The sequence below is a fragment of the Struthio camelus genome, chromosome 6 (genome assembly GCF_040807025.1).
Source record: "Struthio camelus isolate bStrCam1 chromosome 6, bStrCam1.hap1, whole genome shotgun sequence".
Classification (NCBI taxonomy): Eukaryota; Metazoa; Chordata; class Aves; order Struthioniformes; family Struthionidae; genus Struthio; species Struthio camelus.
Window position 1 is genome coordinate 28,310,131 of NC_090947.1, and position 23,769 is coordinate 28,333,899.

General features: G+C 62.7%; 1 protein-coding gene and 1 non-coding gene across 2 annotated transcripts; both read right to left on the minus strand.

The window, feature by feature from the left end:
- Nucleotides 1-489: 489 nt before the first annotated feature.
- Nucleotides 490-23,076, minus strand: WNT10A (Wnt family member 10A). The gene is made up of 4 exons (XM_068949604.1): nucleotides 22,799-23,076; nucleotides 19,430-19,692; nucleotides 9,338-9,714; nucleotides 490-1,648 (listed from the first exon to the last, which is right to left on the minus strand). The coding sequence occupies exons 1-4, from the start codon at nucleotides 22,855-22,857 to the stop codon at nucleotides 1,181-1,183; spliced, it is 1,167 nt and encodes a 388-aa protein (XP_068805705.1). The 5' UTR covers nucleotides 22,858-23,076; the 3' UTR covers nucleotides 490-1,180.
- On the minus strand, nucleotides 6,163-6,235 carry TRNAV-GAC (transfer RNA valine (anticodon GAC)). Its single transcript has one exon. It is a non-coding gene; the product is annotated as a tRNA-Val (tRNA).
- Nucleotides 23,077-23,769: the final 693 nt, after the last annotated feature.

Consider the following 23,769-nt stretch of genomic DNA (forward strand, 5'->3'; position numbering starts at 1 on the left):
GTAGGCTGCCGCAGCCGCATGGGTACCCACCCCTCCACTAGGCCTCGGGCACGGAGGGCAACCTTCAGTCTGGGGGTCCCACCACCTGGCCCAGCCTCGCTGTCTTTGCCTCTCCATGCTCTCTAGCCTGACCGTCTCCCCCAGGAGCATGGGGGTCAGTGTCACAGCCCCCACAACCAGCACGGCCACAGGCCTGGGGCCAAAAGCTGGGATTTCTGCTGGCTGGATCAGGTCCAGTGCACGGCAGGGAGCCTCGTAGCCAGTCACCTTGCAAGGGCTTGGGATGCCTGCGGGGGTCCCCACCTTCTACCCATCTGTGAATAGCACCTAGGGTTGTTATTAGTGGGATGGCAGTAGAGCATTGGGGAGAAAGTTTTACACAGCTGGGTAGGTAGCACCTGGGGTCCCCCTCCATCCTTCGGGCAACCTGCAGGAATGGAGGGAGCTGGTGAGCTGGAAGAGCTGCGTGCTGCACCCGAAATAGCCCATGCTGTCTCCAATCCACTTTTATTCACAATCAGGAAATAACTTACCATACAATAACACAGGCACACACAGCACGGCCCTGGGCGCCCTCCCGTCCGGTCCTGATGGACATTCTCCGCACTGCAGCCCCAGCTGGACCCAGCCATGCCGTGGCTGAGCCGCGCTCCAGGCCGGGGTGCTGTGCCCCTGTCTCTATCCGGTAGGATGCTTGTCCTCCATCTCCATCCCACCTGGAGCATGGCCTTGCATGCGGTCGGAGGAGCCTGTGCACCGTGCCGGTGTTTCCCCTATCCCTCCCCACACCCTGCAGTCCCCACCCCACCCTGTCCCGTCCCGCTGGGTGCCAGCGAGTTGCCCCGTCCCGTGCCCACCCTCTGCCCCCTGAGCAGTGCTGGTGTTGGCGGTCTGTACAGCATGACCGTGCGCTCCCTGGCCAGGAGCCCCGGTGCTCTGGTGCAAGGTTGGGCAGGCGGCGGGCAGCCCTGCCCTCCCTGGGTGACGACAAAGTGCTGGTTTCAGAGGGCCAGGTTGCCCTCATGCTGAGCATCTCCTCTCCTGCTCGCCTTGGCCTGGTACAGAAGGAAGCGGGTGCCGCGGTTCAATCTCCCCCCCAGCGCTGGTCCCTGTCTCCCTCCTGCCCCAGGCAGGCATGCTTGTCCCGGGCACCCTGGGGCAGGCGCCTGTCCCTGCCGGGCTACTTGCAGACGCTGACCCACTCGGTGATGCGGCACTCCTCGCATGCCACGAAGCAGCACCAGTGGAACTTGCAGTTGCAGCGCTCGCTGCGGGTCTGCCGCAGGATGTTGTGCCCGCGGCCGCAGCACAGGCTCTCGCAGTTGTCCATGCCTGGGCTGGTCTTGTTGCACAGGCGCCCTTGAGTGCCCAAGGAGTCCAGTGCCGGCTCCCGCTCACAGAAGTCAGGCGACTTCTCGAAGTAGACCAGCTCGCTGATGCCAGCCCGGCGGCGGTGCCGAGCGTGGCCCGGCTCCAGCTGCCCCGCGTTGCGGTTGTGGGGCCGGATGAGGGTGGCCCCGTAGAAGCGGTCCTTGAGCAGGGATCCCACGAGGCGAAACTCAGGTGTCACCTGCCAGCAGGTCTTCAGCTGGCAGCTCCCCGAGGTGCCGTGGCACTTGCACTTCCTCCGCATGTTGTCCATCACCACCTGGAAGGGTAGACAAGGGGTTAGCATGGGGAAAACAGTGCGTGGGGGCCGGAGAGGCTGCCCCAATGCTTGCTGTGGCTTCACTGTATGGGAGCACTGCGGACCGGCACAAGCAGCGCCCGCATCCCCAGAGTTGCAAAGCCAACAAGGCTGCACCCCACTGCTGTGCACAGCATGACCGAGGCCCCAGGCGTCACTTCCTACTCATCCTGGCAGTACCAAATTACATTTTTAGTCCAGCATAGGACAGACCCCTAAAGGACAGGTGAGCTATTCAATCGCAGCTGCTCAGCCCTGCCCGTGGCAGCAATGAGGACAAGGAGTCTGGGATCCAGCTTTCAACCCTGCTGGGGCCCAGAAGCATCAACGAAATCCCTGACGCCCGGTAAAAGGCAGTGTGGCCAAATCTCTTCCAGCTTCCCTGGGACACCTGCGCTCCCAGCAGCCCTCTGGCACCAGCACAGAGGTCTCCCAAGCATCTTGCCGATGGGGACTGATGCTGGGGCCCTGGCCTCTGCACTCTCTGCCCTGTGCTACAAGCCCAGCTGTGGGTTGCAGCGCAGCTGCTCTGCAGCCAGGTGCTGCGGAGAAGGCTGAGACCATTGGCAAACTGCTCTCTGCAGCCCTGTTGGGCCAAGATGCACAGCTCACCTTTGCAAACCCCTCTCTCGGCCAGGGAAACTGCTGTGCTTGGTCCTGAACCACCCCCTTCTCCATGCATGTACATGGCTGCCTGCAAGTGAGACCCTCTTCCTTCCTCGGCAGCCCTATCTCTTGCTCTCCTGTGCTGGCCCCCACCAGCTCCTCCGCTTTCCAGCCCAGTGCTGCAGCAGGGTCTCTGGGGACCTGGGGATGATCTTTTTCCCCTTATAAGGGTTTTCCAACAGTGACTGGTGCTGGCAGCTCTGTGGACCCCAGGTGCCACCCATAAAGCCCCAGCTCCAGGAGTCCCAGGAGCAGCTCGGCTTTTGGTTCTTGCCTGTTTTCCTGAGTGAGCCCTGGGTGCAGAGAGCTGGGGCTAAAGAGCTGCCTCCTGCCACCATGCTGAGAGCTGAATTTAAAACAGGGACCAGAGATGCTCGCAGCCTGGACTTGTGGTTTTGGGAGGCCGCAGCAAGGCCACTGCCACACGTCCATCCTCTGCAAGGGGGCAGCGCGCATGGGCTGGCCACATGTGTGGTTTGTTTTGGCCAGGGAGCGCAGTTTGCACAGGGGCAAGCAGCCAGCGCGCAGGCAAGGAGGACCTTTGGGCAGGCGGCCGTGCCAAGGAGGCCAAGGAGGAGGGGACTATGGTGCACCAGCAGGGCCAGGTGCCAGCAGCCGGGGCAGGTGCTGAAGGGTTGAGGTGGGAGCTGGGCTCCGTTATGGCTCAGGGACATTCGCTCGCGTGGCTCTGTGCCCCCGGGCTGGGGCAGAGAAATGTTGGCCACAGCTTTCCCTCCCGGTGTGGAGAGGTACCTGAAGCCACTCAGGGCAGAGAAGGGGCCAGGCTCTCTCCATCCAGGCCTGCTCCCCTCACTATGTGCAAGCCAAGCATGCAAGACACCACTGTCCCCGTGCACTGGGGTGATATGCCATGGTCTACACATTTCATCCCCTTCCCTCCACCCAGTTCCTCCCAGCTGAAGGCATGGGCTGCCAGTAACCCCAGTGATGCTGCTGGCAGGCACTGAGCCCCATCCTGCACATAGTGTGGGGCAGACGAGGGGGGACCCGCATGCCAGTACCCCAGCTCCTCCACCCCTGCAAAGGGTGCTGCTTTGGCTGTGCCAAGGGGAACAGCACTCTCCAGGGGCACAGAGCGGCTGCATGTCCGTGCCGGGCCCAGGAGGAAGCAGTTCATGCTGCCATCTGCTCTGTCCCTGCCTGGGGACGGGGATCCCTGCTTTGGACATTGCCTGGCCTCCCCTGGCAGCTCCTCCAAGCCATCCTGGGGAGGAGCAAGTAAGAGAGCAGGCCTGTCCTCGTCCTCCCCCTCAGCACCCCTTCGCCCGACAGTAACGACGTAATAAGGGAAATTAGCCCCAAATTACAGAGCGCGGATAGATTTAAGGCAGCAGGCCCTTTGAAGCGCTTTGCCACCAGCTTTGTGGTGGCTGGGAGACAATTTCCTGCCTGGCCCTGGCCTCTGCAAGCAGGGACAGGGATTCCCTGCCGGGTCGCGCACCCCGGGGCCCACGTGCCCGCACCGGCTCCAGCAAATCCCCTTCCCATGGCCCCCTCTGGCTAAGCCAAGCCAGGGCTGCAGCAGAGCAAACCATGCTCTTGCAGGCTGATATTCCCCCCTTGGGCCAGCCGCTGGGGCTTGGGGGGAGCCTGGGACACCTGTGGCCCCCTGCCAGGTCTCGGCCGTGATGCCAGCCGTGCCCAGCCATCCAGCTTTGTGCCTGACACACACTGCCTGTTCTTGCCCCCTCCCTGGGGGGAATGCGTGTGCAAGGAGTGCCTTGTTTTGGTAGGGGTGGGTATTTTTTTTCTCCTTGTTTTCTTGTTTTTGAGTAAATCTCACCGTTGCTAAGCAGTTATGTTAATGAAGGCAGGTCAGGAAAACATGCCTGGAGCTCGGGGCACATGGCGGAGAGGTCTGGGCTGGGCTGGAGTTTGGCTTTCATCCTGCTGAGAGTCCTGTCTCCTGCTGGGAACAACCTGCACCTCACAGGTAATGAGGTGCCCGTCCTCTCTGCCGTGCCCTGGGTGTGCCGGCAGGAAACACCAGCTGTTTGCCGCAGTCCACGGGAACACGCTCGCTCGCAGAAGGATCCCATCCCTTCCCGTGTCCCCTCCCTGCTCCAGGACTGCCAGACTGGCAGAGAAGATCCCTGAGGCACTGCTGGGAGGGCTGCGGCTGGGATCATCCCCACTGGGATGCAGAGGACCATGGCGTGGCAGCCAGCGCAGGTGGCCAGCAGCTCGGCTGGGGCTACGGATGGTCCCAGCTTGGGCTGGAGAGGGTGCTGCATGCACCCTGCCCCCATCACCCAGCACAGACCGCTCTGACCCTTCGTGGCGGGTGTCCCAAGCCCTGGCACTGCCAGCACCCATCCCTGCCTGGGAATAACTTGCTCTCCATCCTCCTAGGCAGAGGGACCAAAAGAGCTGAGCTTGCGCCTGCAGGCTGCTGCGCGGCATGACCAACGCATGGCGCAGGGAGCGTAGGGCCCCGCCGTTAGCCCAGCGCGGCTCCCGCGGCGGGCCAGGCATGGGGGCACCGAGCATGCAGGGAGGACCAGGCTGCACCTCTGCCCGGTACCTTTGCCACGGGCTCCTCTGCTCACCCCTACCCGGCCACATCTTTCCCCGTCTCACAGACACCGGCTTCGGCACATGTCCGGACTCGCTGGTGCTTTCTTTCACACATTCCCAGCTCCTCCCAGACACGCTCATAAGCACTTTATCGGAGGCCTTTGTAGTGAGGGTAATGGGTAGTTCCAGGCTCCCTTTCATCCTCTCGCGCTCTGATCTGGCGCGCTAGGAGGGCCTGCAGAGCCTCCTGCACGCTCGCCGCCGTCCAGGCCTGCCGCTCCGCACCAGCGCTCGGCCGCTGCGTGGAGCTGGGCTGCCTCCTCCCCGCGGGGCTGGGGAGGGCAGGGAGGGCTCCTCAGGGTGCTGCAACACCCTCCCGGTGGGGCGCATCCTCCCCCAGCGCAGCAGCAGCGTCTTCGAAGCCTCCCGCAGGCGTTATCAGTGCTGGCTGTCCCCAGCCTGCCCCGGACAGTGGCATCTCGTCCCTGCCAGCCTGGCAAACTCCCTCCCTGGATCACTGCGGAAAGCGTTCGGCAGAGCCGGAGACCGGCTCCACGTGCTGGGATGGGGGACGGCTCCAGGCGTCCCCGCAGGCATCCTCCGCTCTGCAGGGCCACGGTCCATCGCCGCCTCTCAGCACCGTGTGTGATGGGTGCTAGAGCCGCCGGGCTAGCCAGGCTGAGCAAAGCCGTGGTGGAAAGTCCTGTCCAACTGTCTAACTGCTCTTTATAATACAAATAGAAGCTCAGACTTGAAGCCAGCTCTGCTCTGGCTATGGAAGTGCCTGTAAAGTGCCTGCCTTGCTCACTGGGTCAGCCCCACTGGTCATGGGGAGCTTTGGGTCATTTGTGTCTCGAGGAAGAGCTGAGACCTCACGGCCTCTCTCCAGGAGCATGGTTCCTTTTGCTTGCCTGCTCCTTGCTATCCCTTCTCCACCTGCACCTCCTGCAAGCCCTTGGCTGCCCCAGCAGAGCAGGCAGCAGCTGCCCAAGCAGCCAGTGTGGGGCAGGCCTGGACACCTGGGATTTAAGTCATGCAACCTGCTTTTATTTACCCAGAGCTGTCACTCGATCTCACTGCCTGGTTTTGCCTTATGTGGAGTGGGCAGCGGAGCAGAGAAAATCTGACTCTGCCGCATGCCCGGCAGAGGCTGGAAAGACCAGAGTGAGGCAGGCGAGAGGATGCTCTGCATTGCATGCAGCCTGTAGTGCGCAATCCTCCCTTCTCAGGTTTGTGGCAGGATGCTGTGATTTAAAAGGGGAAAGACAATGTGTTTCTGCCTGGTTTCGAACCAGGGACCTTCCGCGTGTCAGGCGAACGTGATAACCACTACACTACAGAAACCCACATCTCATGCTTTCTGTGAGCAGCCACCTGTGCGTTTGCCACCTCCTCTAGTGCTGCAGCATCTGAACGGGGGGGCCAGGCATGCTCTGGCCTTCTCTGGACACAGAGTACCCTTGCGACATGTATGGACCTGGAGAAGGTGCTCAGCACTGTCTCACTGAGATGCTAGAGAGCTCTGGGCACTATAACTAAGTCTAGCGCATGGAAAGGAGAGGGCAGAGCACGCAGCGTGATGGCTGCACCACCACTCTGCTGGAGGGAGCCAAAGCCTCGGGGCTCGCACAAGGGCCAGGCACAGCATCAGCACCCCTGCTCCCCTGCACACGCTCACGACCGTCGCAAGCGTTGCCATGCAAAGGCAACAGCGGGAAGGCAGCTGACCCGTAGACTGGCTCACACCCTCATTTCAAGAGGATCCCTGAGCTGGGCACCCTGTCCAGCCAACGCTTCTCCACCTCCACCCCCACCGAGGCTGGGGAAGCCCCTGCATTATCCTTTTGGTTCTCTTCTCCCTCCACTTGAAACCTTTAAGCTTCTTGCATCAGTCTAGCTCCTATCTCTGAAGCCACTAAGAGCTGATAATGTCATTGCCAGTCCCATGCCACCTCCTTTCTGTGCTCAGGGACAAGCAGACAGACCCCATGCACTTTTGCTGTTGCTGGATCCCAAAGAAGCTGCACAGTGACCTCCCCTCTGCACAGACCTGACTCTCACTGTCCCCTCCTTGGGCAGAGACCTGTGGGGTTTCTCTTGCGAAACAGGAACACAGGTCCCAGATCTCTGAGCACTGCCAAGAGCCCATGGCAGCTCAGGGCACACAGAGCTGGAGGGGAGCCAGGATGAGCCAGCCCTGCAGGCAGAGGAGGGAGCGGGGTCTTGCATGGCTTGGGGCAGAGCAGCCTGGGCAGCATTTAGCTGTCTAACGCTGAGCCACGTGCAAACAAACAACACAAAACAATCAAAAACTTTGGCTTTCCCCAGGCATTCACAGCTTGGCCAAACTGGGACAGATTTGGGGGGCGCAAAAAAGCACAGCTCTAGCATGAGGGAATGGCACGCATCAACTCCCTGCTCTGCACCGTCCCCAGCTCGCAGTTTTAAACATGCTCAGAGCAAGAGGCATGTCCAAATGTCTGAGCTGTCCCAGGGAAACACTCCCTACGTAATTCTGATCTGTAATTACTTATTCCTGCAGCACATGACATGCCCATCCGAAAGGTCAAAATCTGGCAAAACTGTAAACAACCAAAAGCAGGGTTTTAAACAAGAAATGCAAAGCAACCCAAAGGGTTTGGGTGTATCATTGCCTCAAGGGCTGGGGCGCTCGGCACGGCAAGGCAAGGAGGAGCGAGCCCTGGGTTGAGCACGGGCTCCTTTCTGCTTGCAGGCAGCAAGCAGCAACGCCAGGGTGGGCGCCCTCGCTGGGGAAACTGGACTTCGGCAACGCAGGCTCTGCACTGGCCGGGAGCAGAGATGTGCTGTGAGCGCCAGGAGCTGTCTCAGGAGGAAAGGCAGCTCTGAAGCAGCAACACTCCTGGCTGCTGCTGTTGGGAGACCAGGATTAATGAGTCAAATGTACCTTGCAAAAGCAACTGAATCTGAGCTTGCGGCAGCCCCATCTCTGCAGGGAAACGCTCTTGGAGAAGCAGGGCTGTGCCCAGCCTAAACAAGGGCAGCCAAGGTGGCGCGATCTGGGGCATCATGTGGCACCCAGCGCTGCTGGGTCAGGAGCATCGCTGGGGTACCGCAAGGGGAACTGCTTGCATCGAGCCCAGCACCTCTCTCTCTATCTTGGAAAGCGTCTTCACTCTGCCCCCGTCCTGTGTGGGGCCATCTTATGACCCAGAGGTGAGGGGAAGGGGGCAGTGAGCAAACCAGATGTGTGCCTGGTTTGGGGCTGTCAGCAACAACTGCCTGAGCTCAGGGGTCTCCCTTGGCACCCCTCTGTCATGTGGACAGCCCATGCACCATACATAGCCACATCACACCTCCCTGTGCTGTCCCGGCAGTGTGTGGCAGGGATCTTGGGCATAAATGTCACGTTGGATCCATGTGACAGGGTCTCCCCTGCACCCAGCAGTGCTGCGGGTCTCCCTAGCACCTGCCGTGGCAGAGCCGGGCAGGCAAATGCAGCCGTCCTGCCTGTGTGCTTGTCATCTCCAATGTCAGGCTGATTTTAAAAATCAGTTTCCAAGCAGAGAGTTCCTTTAAAGAGACTTGACACCACGAGGATGGAGGGGAGGATGCTCCCCTCGGCTGGGCAGGCTGCAGCTCCCCCGCGGGGCTGGGGCATGAGGCTGGCGGCCCTGCTCACACGGGGCACCACCTCGCTGCCTCTCCGGAGGCAGGGCCGCAGCTGGCTGCTGGGAGCCCACACTGTGCCCTCTCACTAAGGCCAGGCCATTTCAGCTCCCTTCCTTCTCACACGGCACCAGCGACTGTCTCCTCCCCATCCGCAAAGCCTGCGACTGTGCTCCAGCGCCCGCCCGCTACAGCCTGCCTGACGCAGAGTCCCTCCAGAACAGACACGGTCCCCAGGTCCCGAGGTGCTGGCTGCCCCCTGAATGGCCGGAGCTGGGTTTATCGCAGCGCCATCCCCGTACCGCCAGCTGCAATGCAGTCAGGTGAGCTGCCCAGCTGCAAAACTGCGAAGAGCGGGTGTTTCCAGCCAGCGGCTTGGGGCAGACGTAGCCTTGCACCCTTGGATCATCACAGCCAACATGGGCTGCCCAGATGTGACCCCAGCCACGGTCAGGCTCCCTGCAGCAAGCTCCATCTCCCTGCTCTGACGCTGTGTTCCCATGAGCAGGGAACAGGGGAGATGGTCACTTTTACATATTTCCCTATGATCCTTGTTTTGGTATAGAAGGAAAGAGAGGGCTACGATTCGAATTGGGAAAATGGAAGAGAAAATGGATTTTTCCCTCCCCTAGAAACAGAAGCTTTGAAGAATTTTGCAAAGGGGAACAGAGAAAAAAAAAGCAACAAATATCTCAGCAGAAGCCCCCCGCGACCATCCCACGCATGTCCCAGGCGCTGGGTCACTGCCCACGCGACGACTGCCCTGCGCGACCCTGCCCAGCGCCCCGCGCCGCTCACCTGCCGGCCCACGCGGTTGTTGTGCAGCCTCATGCGCGAGTGGATGTCCCTGTAGGTTTCCCGGGAATCGAGGAAATCCTTGGAAAACTTCTCCCCATAGTCCACATCGGGGCTGCACCCTCCCCACTCCCAGGAGTCCTGGAGGCCGGGCGTCTCGGCCGGCATGTGCTCCATGTGCACCCCGTGCACCATGCCTTTGCCCCGGTTCATGGCCTCCAGCTGGAGACGATGCAGCTTGCGGCGAAAAGCCTCCTCGTCGCCCCGGCGCTTCTGGTCACAGCCGCAGGCCTGCAGCTTGCCGAGGGCACAGGCGTTGGAGACGGCGTGCACCACGCCGGCGGCGGCGATGGCGTAGGCGAAGGCGCTCTCCCGGAAGCCTGCGAGGAAGGAGAGAGCAGGGCTCAGGCGGGGCGGCGGGAGCACGGCCGGGTCCCGGGTTTTGGCCCCCCGGCACTCGCCGGCCGCACAGCCTCAGCACCGTGCCGGGTGCAGGGAGACTCTGGTCGGGGCGAGAGTCTGCGGCCCTGCTTGTGCCCTGCCTGATCCTGCTGCACCAGCCCGTGCTGGATCCCGAGCGAATCCTCATGCGATGCCCTGCACCCCCTCCTGCCCCCAGCCCCCTTCTCCCCCAGCGGGGCACTTTGCTGCTCCGGGTTTGCTTGAATCCCAGCTCTGCCGACTCTGCCCCGCTCGGCTGCCCCTGGGACACTCAGCTTCTCGCTGCTCCCAGCACCACCCTGCACTCACACCCCCCTGCAGAGATGGCACCCCAGCAAAACTCAGGCCCCCGGCAGGAGCGTTACAGGTCTGACAGGGAGGACAACATCTCCTTCCCCCTCCTTCCCACTCCGACTTTCCCACTATATTAAAAAAATCACGAGGTGAGGAACATTTCTGCTGAGAAACGGCCCGTTCCTGAGCCCTCCTCAGCACCGGGGAGCACGGGGGCTTCCCCAGCAGGGCAGCTTGACTTGTACCACTGCGGTCTGCTGGGGCGAACGTCTGCCCGGCTCTCACCACGGGAAGGACCGCGCCGGGCAGGACTTCATCCCTCCTGCAGCCTGGCCGGGGGATGCCTCGCTCCCCACCCGCCCAGGTCCCCCTGCAGCGCAGCACCGGGCCTCGGGGACACCAGCCAACCTGCCGGCCCGGCGCCGGGTGCTGCCAGGCTGCGCCCACGCAGCCCGCGACCGTTCCCCCTCCACCGCCTCCGGCAGGAAACCCCGTCGGCCGCTCTGCTCAGCTGCAGGGCGCGGGACCCCGTAATGACAGGGGTCGCGCAGCAGCGCCTGTGCGGCCCCATCCATCTGCGCGCGCCCCCCTCCCTCCCCCAGCCCCGCCAGCTGTTGCAAGGCCCTGAAACATCTTGTAAATGTGACATCGAGCTGGAAAAACCGAGCATCCCCAGTTAGTTAGAGCGTGGCGCGACCGCACCGCGCGCTGCCAGGGCCGGCAGCTGGTTGTCGTTAAACGCCGGGGAGCGAGGACGTTAGCAACAGTGTCATTAGCTCCGGATGGGCTGGAAGGGGACGGGGACGGCTTCCCGCCGCGGGGCCGGGGCTGCACCGGGCACTGCGGGGCGCTGCCAACCCTGCCGCCGGCTGGGAGCGGGGGCTGCCCGGGGCCTGCCGGCGTCGCGACCAGCGCAGCCGGGGCTGGGTAAGAGCCTCCCCTACCTGGGATCCTTCTTTTTCTTCAACACAAACTAATATTTTTCTTCCTGCTGTTGTTGGGCCAAGCAGGAAACCCGCAGCGCGCTTCACTTCGGTGCTCAGCGAACGGCCCCAGCACGTGCAGGGCGAAGGAGGGAGGGCCAGCTTTGCTGCCGCGGCTTCACACGTGAATAAATAAATAGATCAAGTTTGCAAGTCTCCCTCCCCCCTTTTGCCAAGAGCCGCTTGATCAGCCTTTGCTTTGCTCCAGCCAAACAGATCGGAGGTTTGGGGCGTTTTTGCCAGCACTGAGGTGCTGCGACAGTCTGAACTTCCTGCTGGCAAAGGTGGCGGGGGGGCTTGGGTAGCACCCCGACGCACCCACCCCGGCCCGCGCCGCGAGTCACGGGAGGTAAAAGCGCTCGCTCAGCGCCCTCCACCAGCGCTGCGCAAACGCTCCTCGGCGCCTTCGCTTGTCATTAACAATGCTCACAAACACGCATGTCTCCTCAATGGTTCATTGCCGCCTGCCGAGCAAACGCTATGATCTTATTAAAGGGAAAGGAAACGCATCTCGGGAACCTGCATTTAAAGTCATGCTGCTCTTTTGTGTGTTAATTTGACGGTGGTGCATTTAAAAAATTAACGAGGCGCTGCTTAAAAGCAACCGGGAGCCTCTCCCAGCTTCCCCTCGGAGTTGGACGAGCTTGCTCTGAGCCTGTCTCCTTCCATGCACAAGTTGAACAACATTTTTCACCGGGCAGGTAATGGGGCTGCTCGCGCGTACGCGGCGCAGCCTCCCCTGGCGAGGCGCTGGGAGGCAGCGCCCGCAGCACACCCACGTCGCCGTTCGGGAAGCAGCTGCGGCACCACGGCTCACCCCAGCCTCCCCTCCGCCCCGGCCCAAACCTGGGCAACTTCAGCCCCCCACTGAGCGCTGCAGGGTGGAGAACGAGCACGGGAAGGTCTCCAGGATCCTCAGTTTCCCCAGCTGCCCCACCAGCTGCCCTGGGCTATCCCTGCTCTCTGGGGCTGCTCCCACTGCAACCCCTCACCGGCCCGGGGCAGGGGCACGTCGCACCCTGCCACCTCCGCGTGCCTCCTCCAGCAGCACACCGCCAAGGCAGCTCATGGCCCCCCAGGCCAGTGGGGCCCCCAAGGTCCCCCAAGGTCCCCAACACCCTGGGGAAGGCGGACCCCGCTCGCGCCGGCCCCGCTCGGCACCTCCCAGGCCAGCCCCCCGGCTGCCTGCCCAGGCTGTTTGCACAGCTGGTGCCCGGCCACGGTGGGAGCAAACCGTCCACCCGGCACGACGCTCCGCTCTCCAGCCCTGCCTTTCCGTTAGCCTTTCTCACACATTTCCCAGCCCCACTAATAACTTCCCATGGGGCATCTCTTTCAAATCCTTTCTGGAGCCCAGACAGAAGCTCTACCCCACCCATGCCACCTCGCAAACCCATCTCCTTACAGGTAAAGAGGCCAGCTGCGTTTGGGGCCCTCCACAGCTGGGAAATGCTTGGGGTCAGGCCCCAGCCCTCCTCTTTCCTCTGCTGCTCTCCAGCCTCCCAGAAGCATATGGACATGGACACGGCAAGAGTCCTTGTCCCTGGAGCTGCCATCCCCTACGCGGCAGGCAGGGGACGGTCTGGTCCCCTAGGACTTGACCTCATCCAGCTCTGGGAGTCTTGTCCCCATTTCTGTGTGGTCATTTCCTAGCATGGATCCTGCTGAGCATCACCTCCTGGGGTGATGTGGTTCTGCTTGGGGACGGTACCGCTCTACCTGGCCTCACCACACCTCTCTGCCGCCTTCCCTCCTGCCCCCGTCATGCTTCCACAGAGAGCTGCAAGCAATCAGGGGGACGGGGCCAGGGCAGCGCTGGGCTCCCATGAGCGCAGCCGCCCCACGGGGCCGCAGCAGCAATGCCAGCACGTTGCTGCTTCGAGGTTCAGTTTATAGTCCTCGCTCTACCCAGGCCATGCCAGAGCCCTGAGGACTGCAGCAAAGCAGTGAGCAACACGGCTGCAAGCGACAACCGCTGGCCTCGTGGTCTCTGCAGAGTGGGAACCTCCAGGAACCGCGGCGGAGCACGGCGGGCATCAGCTGGCCCCGGGGACCAGCTGGAGCGAGCCCTTCGGAGGAAGGCTCTCCGCTCGCCCTAGCCACTTAAGTCCTCAGCAGTGACATTTGAGTCACCGGATCCCTCCGGAGACCGCAGAGGATGTTGTAGCCATGGGATGTGTGAGGAAGAGGGTTGTGGGAAGCAAAGCATCCTGCTAGGAAGAAGGAAAGGAGGGCACCACCCCAAACACCACAGCCTGGATTCAGCGGACCTGGCTCAGGTGCTGGTGGGGGCTCCCAGGTTTGCCAGGGCAGCGAGAGCTGGACACCTCCACACAGTAAAGCAAAACCTAGCAGCAAATCAGACCCCTTGCCCATTGAGGGGGAAGCAATTGCCCGGAGCTGGGCCCAACGTGTCCTTCCCAGCTGCAGCCACCTGGATCGCAGCTGCCTTCTGGCTGTCCCAGCCATCAACCTCCTCCCACAGCTCACCCTCGCACCCAGGGAGCACCGCTGCCTGCAGCCCTCCCGCACCCGCCAACACCTCGCCGGGGTGGCATTAAGGGGCTGAGCAGGACCGCCCCTGCCCCTTTTCGGGTCCTGGCCTGGGGGTGTCCTGGGGCACCCCGGGGTGCTCAGCCGTCCCCTCCCTGGCAGTGCCCCCTGTAACGCTGGGGATGGCCGCCAGCGAGCCCAGGGGCCGGCGCACGGGCACGCTGCAGCCCGGCGCCCCGGCCCCGCTGGCTGGCGAGCAGAGGAGCGCTTCTCCCGCCACCTCCCGCACAGCCTGCACAGCCAGCCAGTCCCAACACGCTCCCTCTCCCGGGGCCCGCTCCCTCCCTCCCCTCTTCCTAATTAAACTGCAGGTGAACCTGCCAGGGTCTGGCCCAGCGCCAGGCGCTAAATGGCTCTCTGCAGATCGCGACTTGCCTCCGTGTGCCTCCCGAGTGTGCCGGGGACAGCCTGGAGCCCTCGCTCCGAGCACGCGGCTCCACATCCGCCCACGGCGCTCTGAGCCGGAGCCCGAGCTGCTCTGCGGGCTGCCGGGAGCCCAGCCCACCCCTGCATCTCCACAATGTCCCCAGGGCCCCGCTTGTGCCCATCTGCTGGGGGCAAGTCCAGGGGATGCGGACACCTATGGAGATGCAGCTAAGCCCTGGCAGGCTCCTCCAAAGCACCTGCGTGTGCTCTGGGGCCAGGTGGGCTAAACCCGCTGTTTGCCTGAGGGTGCCAAAAAGCCTGCCAGGAGCCCAGCTGCAGCTGCTCAGGGCCAGGCACCGCAGTCTGCGGGCACGGGGGCCTGGCTGAGGCTCTGCAGAGCCAGCGCTGGGGTCCTGAGCTCAGCAGCGTCTCTCTGGGTAGACGTAACACCTGCCTCACTCACATACAGCAAAGCCTGCCCCAACTTCTGGCTCACAGCTGGCCGGGCCCCAGGACCTGTGTTTTCCCTGTGTTTCAGGGAGTTCCCCCCTTGTTGCTGTAAGAAATCAAGGTTTGGCTATGGCCCCGTGGGCTCCCTGGCCTCAGGGAGCCCTTCTAAGGATGCAGAGCCTGCAAACCTCAGCCATCCTGCCAAAGGCTACTGAAACAACTAGGGGGATCCTGCACACCAGAGCTAAGTCCCTTCCAGCCCCTCAGCCTTGGGGGCCTCCAAGGCAGCCCCGCCACTCAGCCAACAGCTCCATAAGAGATGGGGACGGGGTTGGGGTGAGCAAGGGGTAATGCTCCAGGCAGAGGCACCTGCTGGATCCCTTGGCCACATCTCCAGCAGCCTCTGCCCAGCAGCTGGACAGCCTGCTGGCGTTGCACCCAGCCCAGGGAGAGCGTTTGCACTAGATGTGCAAGCAGGGCCGTGACAAGGGCTCAGTGACCCGCTGCCATTTGCAATTTTGTTGTTGGCATGCTCCTGGCACAGTTCAGCCCAGCCAAACCCATGATGCCCAGCAGCCCCAGGAGGCTGTCGGAAGGGGCACATACCAGGGGCTGCTCCCAACAGGCAGTTTGGATGCAGCCACCTTCTTTGTGGGGGGAGTTTAGCTATATGGATGCAACCGTGCTGCTTATACTCAGAGCTGAAGAAGGGTCCCAGTCTCAGTTACTTGTGCAGATGCAGCCACCCACATCCATCCCTCCACTTCATCCTTCCACATCGACCCCCTGGTCCAGGAGATGACATCTCTGCTGGCCAGCCCAGCATGTGGAGGGAGTGGGAGGGAGTGCAGGAATGAAGGGTCCAGGGACAGGATCGGAGGGTGGCAGTAGGGGAGTGACAGTCTGAGGGAATGGGAAGAAGGGTGATGAGGACGGAGGCAGCTGGCCAAGGAGCTGGGAAGGCCAGCAGAAAGATTTGCACTGGAAGAGCTAAGCCTGGATGCACATGGAATTGGCAAGTGCCAAGAGGACGCGGGGTGCAGATGATGCTGGAGGCTCAGTGAGGGCCACAAGGGACACCCCACACTCCCATGGGTGCCGCAACAAAAGACTGAAGCTCCAAAACCCACAGCCTTGGCCACAGGGGTGTCACGAGAATAGGGGCTCTGACGGTGAGAGCAGGGGCGCTGCGTCCCCGGGCTGAGTCTCTGCTCTCCTGCCGCTCACCTGTTGAGCAGCTCTGCCCTGCAGCCACTGTGCCCTACCCCAGAGACGGCTGCATTTCCCTGCCACATCCAGCAAGTCTTCACTGCGCTCCAGGATGCTATTAGCATCCCTTTCTCCCCAGTTATTCTTCCCCAAAGCCCCCCAGATTCCCACTGCTGTCTGATTCGAAGCCTCACCCCTCCTTTCCAGCTACCCAGGGCTTGCACTCAAACTTAATGGGACCAGCTCAGCGGGACACTGAAATGGGAACTCGTTTGCCACTGTCTTTTGCTCTGCCTCTCAGGTTCAATTAGTTCCTGTGGCTGGGTCCCTGCAGGCTCTGCAGCGCGCTGGGTTGCTGCGGGGCAGGCGGCCGGCGGAGCCGGGGCCGCACACGGGAGGGCTCACCGCCTGCGCCGGGGAAGATGTGCGAGACGCAGGAGGATAGGAGCGGAGCGAAACAGGAGGGAGAAGCCAGCTACAAATAATTTAAAGTGAGATTCACGCACGGCTGAACTGATGGCAGAAGAAGTGGGAAAAGGAATGAAAGATTAAAGGGGTCTGTCACTTCGGGTTACAAACAATGATCCTACGAGCACATCGCGTTCCCAGGCACGGCGAGGATGGGGCAGGGTGCAGAGTAGAGACCTGGTCCCCCGAGGTCGGATGCATTAATGCCTGCAGCCCGCACCCTTGCTTCCCCCACTTCCCTCTCCTCCTGCCTCCGGGGCTCGGGAGAGGCAGCCAGCATCCCCGCTCTAACGGCTGGTCTGTTTGTCAGCATCCGTAACAGCTGCAAGGCGGCGCTCAGAGCGCCGGCTCCCTTACTGAGGGGCACGGGAGGGCTGGGAACGAGCCAGGACACCAGCCTCGGGGTCTGCTCTGTGCCAAAACAGCTCTGAGCAACTGCGCAGGATGGCCTGAGTGGCTGGGACTCATCCCGTACCCTCTGCCCCCAAAAGAGGAGGGCTGTGAGGAGCCTATTTGCTCTGCTGCTCCATCCCTGCCTCTGTCTGTGCCTGGTGCTGGGCCCTGGGCTCTGACATAGCTGGCCAGCTGTGGCCAGGGGTGGGATGCCACCAGTGCTGGACGCCTGGGCTGAGCCATGCCCGGGAGCTTCCCGGGAGCCAGCGCGTGGGGCTGTCCCAAGGCACACCAGCCCTGCTCCTCTCTGCCACCACACAAACCACAAGGCCTGGACTCACAGCCCAGGAAGGCAGAGGGTCCATTGTGGCCCTGACAGCCAGGAAGGGCTGCAGTGGCACCTGGGAGACAAGCGAGCCACGAGGCAGACAGGCTGGATATGGCCTCTTGTCACCGGCCACAGCCAGCCCTGGTGGGCTCAGAGAGAGATGCAGAAACTCAATGCTGGATCACAGCAAAGGGGAAGCAGTGAGAGCCCCCCGGCATTTCCCTGCCTCTCCAGCGGGGACCACATAAGTGCTGCGCTTTGCACCCTCGGGTCCTCTGCCCAGCTACCTTGCCCTGCAGCGCTGCTGGGCATCAGCAGCCTCTTCCTTGCCTGCAAGTTTTTCCTTTCCTCTTATTACCACTTCCAATCATCTTTCATCCAACTCCTTCTCCCCAAACCAGCATTTCAGAGAGTGGAGAGCAGGGGTCACCACAGGGGGTCCCATGGAGATGCCACCAGCATCCTGAAAGCAAACACCCTGATCCTCAGCCATGCAGGGAGATGGAGGAATCCCACTGCCCCTGTGGATGGTGCAATTGCTTCACACATGTTGTCCATGGCTCCACCAGCTCTTGGACCCATTGTGATGGGGCTGGGGAGCCTCCCTGGCCTTGGAGATGGAGCAGGGGCTGTACTGCACAGTGCTATGAGGAAGCCACAATCCCATGGCCTGCCGAGCCCTGCACTCTGCTGTGTCCTGGTGCTGAGGGCTATGCAGGTACCTGCTGCCCGGCCTCTGGCTTCTCCACTGCTCGCTGCACTGCCACATTGCTGACCGAGCTTCTCTAACAGCCTGGTGGGACCCACTTTGTCCAAGGGAGGAGGGAGGCTAGCCTGGGTGTGTTAGCAACGCAAGCCTCCCGCCGCCTGAGGAGACTAGAAGTGAACCACATTCCTAAGAGGACCTGGAAATACTGCGATGCTTATCAGGGCTCATGGTCCCCACCCTCCCTGCCAGGCCCTAACCTCCACACAGGCCGTGGAGGGAAGAGACGCTGCCCTTCTTGAGGCACCAGCGTGCTAACGGGCTCCATGTCAAGGGGGATGTGGCCACGCTGTGGCAAGGCACTCAGCCCTCACACCACATCTGCTCCAAGGAAACGGCCTCTCCAGAAAAATATGGCCCATCTGGCCTGGACACAGGACCTACAAGCACCGAAACTGTACTCCCTTCCCCAGCCATCTCCCTACCAGCCCCATCTGCCACGGCTATCCGGAGGCTCATGCCAGTGCATCCCCCTCAAAGGCACTTAAGCCTCAAGCTGCCAAAATGAAGATCTTGAGGCTGGACTCCTGTCATTCCTCAGGGACCCTCCACAGCAGGGAGATAAGAGGCTGAAGGATGCGGCAGGAAGTTTGCGGAAGGGGTGACCAAGGGGTGACCTCTTTGCTGGGTGCCTGGCCTAGCTTACCTCCCTGAGGGAGCAGATGAGCAGGGTCTTTGGGAGTTTTCTCCTTCCTCAGAAGCTGGAGGAACAAACTGTTTGCAGGGCACCTTGCCTGCCTTCAGCACCCTGCTGGACTGGCACTGGCACCACCTTGGCCTCTCCTGCCCATGGCCTGGGGCACATGGGTGATTTGGTCTGTGCCAAGGCCCAGGCTTCGTGCAAGGTACTTAGATGAGAAGACCTACAGGTAGGGCCAAGTCCTGCAGAAGGCCCGTCAGGTCACAACCTCTGCAGGACTCTGACCTGCCCCATGCAGGGCAGACCCTTTGCACCCACAGAGTCCAATGCTGAGGGAAAGAGCGTCAATGCAGGGTCTACAGGGAGGCTCTGACATGCCCAGCGCTAGCCATGACTTCAAGAAAGATGAGGAGAATCTGGCACCAGGGCTTGGCAAACTAAGGAGGTGAAGCACTGGGCAGCTGCACTGGCTGTGGGATCTGCAGGCAGGTGAGCCCCTAGCACAGCCTGTCTCCCTGCTCCCTAGGTCACTCTGCCACCATGCTCCTAACTCGCTCAAAACAGACAGCTCTCAGCTCTCTACATTGGGGACCCAACATAAGGGCAGGACACCGGGGTGATGGGCTCACAGAGCTACATCCTACTAGCCAGGAGGGTGCCTCATCGCCACAATGCACTGAAACGCCATCCCCATATGCACAAGATGTGAATAAGCCAGGAAGTTCATCGCGTCCAACAAACCAAATCTGAAGAGCACCGTATCTGCCTTCAGACTCTACAACTGTGCTGCACGTCCTCTCCTAAGTCTCCCCGTGACACTGCTCCAAACACCGACTGCATGAGATGGGGGAAGATGCTGGAAAGCAGCAGGGTCTGAAAACAGCCAGGGGCACAGCTGGGGCCAGGCATGGAGGAACAGCTCAGGACAAGGGCAAGCGTAGGTACAAAGGTGATTGGAGAAGAGCCCAGCTGTGCTCCAGCACACTGCTGCAGTAGCTGCTTGGTCTGGCAGACCCAAAGGTCTCTCAAGCTCTGGCTCACTGCCTACCTTCACCCAGGGGGATGCTGAAGATCTGATCTGGCCCCGTAAGCCGGGGAAGAGCCATGGGCACCAGCAGAGGGCCCAAGAGAAGCCTGTATGGGCTCCAGAGAGTGGCAGCTGAGCAGAGGAAGAGGAAGAGGAATGAGGCTGACTGGCGCTTACCTCTGCTGAAGATGATGCTCTCGTAGGGGATCTTGTTCTTCGTCTCGAGGCTGGAGCAGTTCCAGCGCTGGTCCCTGAACTGGTGCTGGCACTCGTGGATGGCAATCTGGATGCCCTGGATGGCCGAGGCTGTCACGTCGGGGTGGCGCACACACACCTCCAGCTGCCGCCGCGTCAGCCCCGGCAGGGTCAGGCACACCGTGTTGGCATTCAGCACTGGCTCCGATGGCAGCTTCAGGCCCAGGATTTCATTGGAGCAGGAGCTTGGAGGGAAAGGGAAGCCTGTGAGCCCAGAGCAAGCAAAGTGCTGATCACTCGCTTCCCTTTCAGGGAGGAGGAAGAGCTTAGGGAGGACATGGGAGGGGGGACACCCATCTCCCCATACTGTGCCTGCTGCCTGCAAGAGCGACACACCAGGGCAGGCTGGAATGGCAGAGAGGGAGGAAAAAGATGAGGAGCCCTGGGAAAGAGTTGGCCCCAAAGGCTGGGGACTCCCCAGGCCAGATTTGCTCCTTTTCCTCTCCACTGAGCTAGTATTTGGAGTGGAGGCTCGGAAACCCCTGATCACACCTGGAAGCTCAGCTGGGCAGAGATTCCCCAGCAGCTGCAGTGCTGTCCAGCAACATCGGCACAGCCCCAGCAGCCAGGCAGCCTATGTCCTGTGACAGCCAAATCTGGCCTTCCTGCCTCCCGAGCCCAGCACCTCCCAGGGCTGCACCCCTCCGCGTGCTCTTTCAGAGCTCTCTAGCCCTGGCTGTGCAGTCTCACACACAGCCTTCCCTGGCTCACTGTTCCCAGACAGCATGGGTTTCTCCTTGGACTTCTCCTGCCATAGGGACCCTGGAGCAGGAGACCACTCCAGAGGTGGCTCCATCCCTGCTGCTGGGTGATCCTCTCCCTGCCTCTCCCAACTCTCCCTGGCACTGCTGGACTTGACAAGCGATGTAACCAAAGGGACCACCCTTTTCCTGGAAAGCAGGAGCCGAGCATCCTGCCGAGCACCCTTCTGCCACAGGCTCCCAGTGCTATGCTTAGCTAGCAATGGCCCAAAGTCTCGTCCACACTCATAACCCAGCCCCACTGGACCTGATGTCTGTCACCACAGAGAGCAGAAGCAGCTGCTGTCGTCCCAGCAGACGGATGGGTGCAAGGGAGGCACATGAACAGGGCATGGTCTGAGGAGGTGGCACAATTAATACCAGTAGAGATGCTATCTGGGAATAGCATCTCTGGGAGGTGGATGGAGCGTGGGGAGATGGATAAAGTGTGCCCAGAGAGAGGTGTCTGGAGATGAGATAGAGGACCACATAGGACAGATGGATGAGGAGGAAGAGTCTTCCCAAATCCAGGAGACTAGGGTATGGCTTCAAGGACCCTTGGACCCACAGTGTCCAAAGGGAGGACCTGCAAACCAAGCAGCAGACAGCAGGATGCTGAGGACCATCCTGCAGCTTGCAGCAGAGTCCATGAGAGGCTCAACACAACCTCACTCCTTGCTCAGGAATGCTCAATCCCTGATGAAAGCTCTCTCCAGGCAGGACTCCCTCTTCCCTGTGCCGGCCAAGGGCTGGGTCCCTGGGAGGAGCAGGGCACTGGAGCCCTTTGAACCTCAATCACAGAAATGAGACTTGGAGGAGGATGCTGGAGGAGGAACTGCAGCTGCCTTATGGAGCAGCCGGGCCTTGGGAGGAAGGATTGCTCCCTCTCTGCTCCTCCAGGTCCTACAAACCTGGTCCAGGTACACAGACAGAAGCAGCTTGGGGGCCGGGCATTGACTTCCCCAGTGCTCCCCCTGCTCTGGAGGAAGGGTTCAGCCCCAGAGTCACTGCTGAATTACAGCTTGCTCAGGGCGGGAAGAGGAGCTGTCACCAGGGGAGAGCTTTCTCCAGCTCTCCACATATGTTTACACCCAGAGTCCACCCATCCCATCGCTTCCATGGGGTGATCTATGAGTCTTGCTCTAGAGTAAATCCAGAGTGGATCCAACAGGAAGAGAGGTGGGAGCAGAGGAGAGTGGAAGGGAGAAGGGGGTTCATCCCTCTAAAGCCCCTACACAAGGGAGAATCCTACACCTGGCTCCTGCTCTCATTTACACTGTTGGAGCAAGCCCTGGTTGACGCAGGAGGAGAAGCAGGTCCCTGTGGACCTCTTCAGCTGCCAGCATCCCCAGGCCCAGCAGCTCCTGACCCAGGCACTGCAGGGACCTTGTCCACTGCCCGTCCTGAGCCAGCCACAGCACCTGCCACCTTCACCCACCAGCTCCTAGGGCATCCTAGAGGGGGATGACACAGTTATTCTGCCCACTGCACAGCGGGGAAACTGAGGCAGGGGCCTCTGTCTAGGACCCCAGAGAGTGGAGCACAGGTCTGCCTCTCTCTTCCTTCCAGGGCTCAAGGGGCCAGGGACTAACAAGGGGCTGTCACTGTCACCCTCCCTAGGAGGACATAGCACTTCCCCCCCTAGCTCTCTCCCCCCTTGAAATATGGATTTAAACTTGATTTCACGGTGACAAGCCCCCAGGTCACAGGCTGCAGCGGCTGCTGCTTTAATTAATACAAGTCCCAACGTTAACAAATTATATTTAAAGGGGTTGGAGGGAGGGGGAAGGGCGGGGGACACCCCCCCCCCCCAACTAGCACCAGAGTTAACCCCTGGCTGCCTGCAGTGCACAAGTTTTGGCGCTGGCAGAGAGGAGCTCCCAGTCACCGGGGGGAGACGGAGACGGAAGAGGGTGGTGAGTGTCGGGGGGGCCGTTTCTGGAAGGCAGCCGGCTCCCACCTTCCCCCGTCGCCTTGGGGATCAGCCGAGCTGGGGAAGGGAGCCGGGTGGCTCCCATACCCGGGTGCGGGTCCCTTCACTGACCCCAGGCTGCCGTCCCCATGACAGGCACAGCCAGCACCCAGTGCTGCTCCTCGCATCCCCTCACCCTCCGCGGTGCCCCGAGAGAGCCAGAGCCGTCCTCGGCCCGGGGCAGGAGGGGCGAAACTGAGGCAGGCAGGGCCAGCGCCGGGCTGGCTCCAGCCGGGACCGTCCCCCGACGGAGCGGGGAGTCTCCCGGCGCGGGGGCCCGGGCGCTGCCGCCAGCCGCCGTCGCTGCCCGCCCGGGCTCCCGATCCCATCCCGGCGCATCCCGGCGGCGCCCGGCCGGGACGGGGGAGGCAGCGGCGGGGGAAGCGGCCCAGACAGCGCCCTGAGAAGGAGACCCCGGCGTCCGGGGCCGCTAGGGAGGGCCGGGCCGGCGCGGCGGGCAGCGGGGCCCCTCGGAGCCCCCTTCCCGGCCCGCTCCCCCCACCCCGGCCCGGGCCCGGCGGAGCAGCTCCCCCCGGGGAAGCACCCCCCGAAGCCCGGCGGCGGCGGGGCAGCTCCTACCTGGGCACCCAGAGGCTGAGCAGCAGCGAGCAGAGTCCGTGGGCCAGGGCCGGGCGCATCTTCGCTGGGGCAGCGGCTGTGCGGGCTGCGGGCGGGCGGGCGCCTTTGGGGCAGGGGCGGCGGGGCTCGGCGCTGCTCTCTGCCCGCTTTGTTTGTTGTGGGTTGTTTGCTTGTTTGTGTTTTCCCCTCTCCTCCCTCTCACTGGCTCCCTGCGCGCCGGGGCTCGGCTCGCCGGGGCGGCTCTGCCATCCTCCCGGGATGCCCCCCCCGCCTCCCGCCGCCCCAGCGCCCGGCGAGGGCTGCGCGCCCCCCGCCCTGCCCGCCGCCGCCCCGCCGCGCTCAGCCCCCCGGCTCAGCCCCCCATGGGGGGACGCGCCGGGGGGCCGGGGGGGGCGGCCGCCGAGCCCCCGGCCCGCGGGGCGCGCTCCGCCGCCGCTCCCCAGGGCGCCCGCGCCGCCCCGGGGCTCCGGTGCCGCGGCGGGCGTGGGCAGGGCGCCCGGGGGGGCTCGCCGTGCGAGCGGCGCTGCGGCTCCCGCGGGTCCCGCAGGCACATGGGCAGCCGCGGCCCCCCCGCCGCCCCCCGGTGTCGCCGGGCGGCCGGCGGAGCGCGCAGGGTCCCGGCCGGAGCGCGCCGGCAGCGCTGGGCGCGGAGCGGCGGCGGCGGAGCGGCGGCGGCGGCGGCGGCTCTGCCTGGGATCGCGCTGCGCCGAGCATTACTCAGCGCCCGGAGCCCGAGTCCCGACACGTCCAGACAGGAGCCCGCGGGGGAAGGCCGGGGCAGAGGGTGGCAGCGGGGCGGGGAGGCGGCGTGTCGCACGCAGCCTGCCGGGGAGGGAGCGGGCGGGGGGGCGCGGGGGCGAGGGGGAGCCCGGGGGGAGTGTGCGCGGGGCGTGGGGGGGAGTTGCACGGCGCGGGGGAGCGTGCAGGGAGCGTGCGGGAGCGTGCACGGGGCGTGGGGTGAGTGTGCGCGG

What these genes read in the sequence shown, in the direction of transcription:
- WNT10A (XM_068949604.1), bottom strand. Translation starts at nt 22,857, where the DNA reads ATGCGCCCGGCCCTGGCCCACGGACTCTGCTCGCTGCTGCTCAGCCTC. An exon ending in GAGCATCATCTTCAGCAGAG is followed by an intron (nt 9,715 to 19,429) that starts GTAAGCGCCAGT and finishes CCTTCCTCGCAG; the next exon opens with GCTTCCGGGAGAGCGCCTTC. An exon ending in ACAACCGCGTGGGCCGGCAG is followed by an intron (nt 1,649 to 9,337) that starts GTGAGCGGCGCG and finishes CTACCCTTCCAG; the next exon opens with GTGGTGATGGACAACATGCG.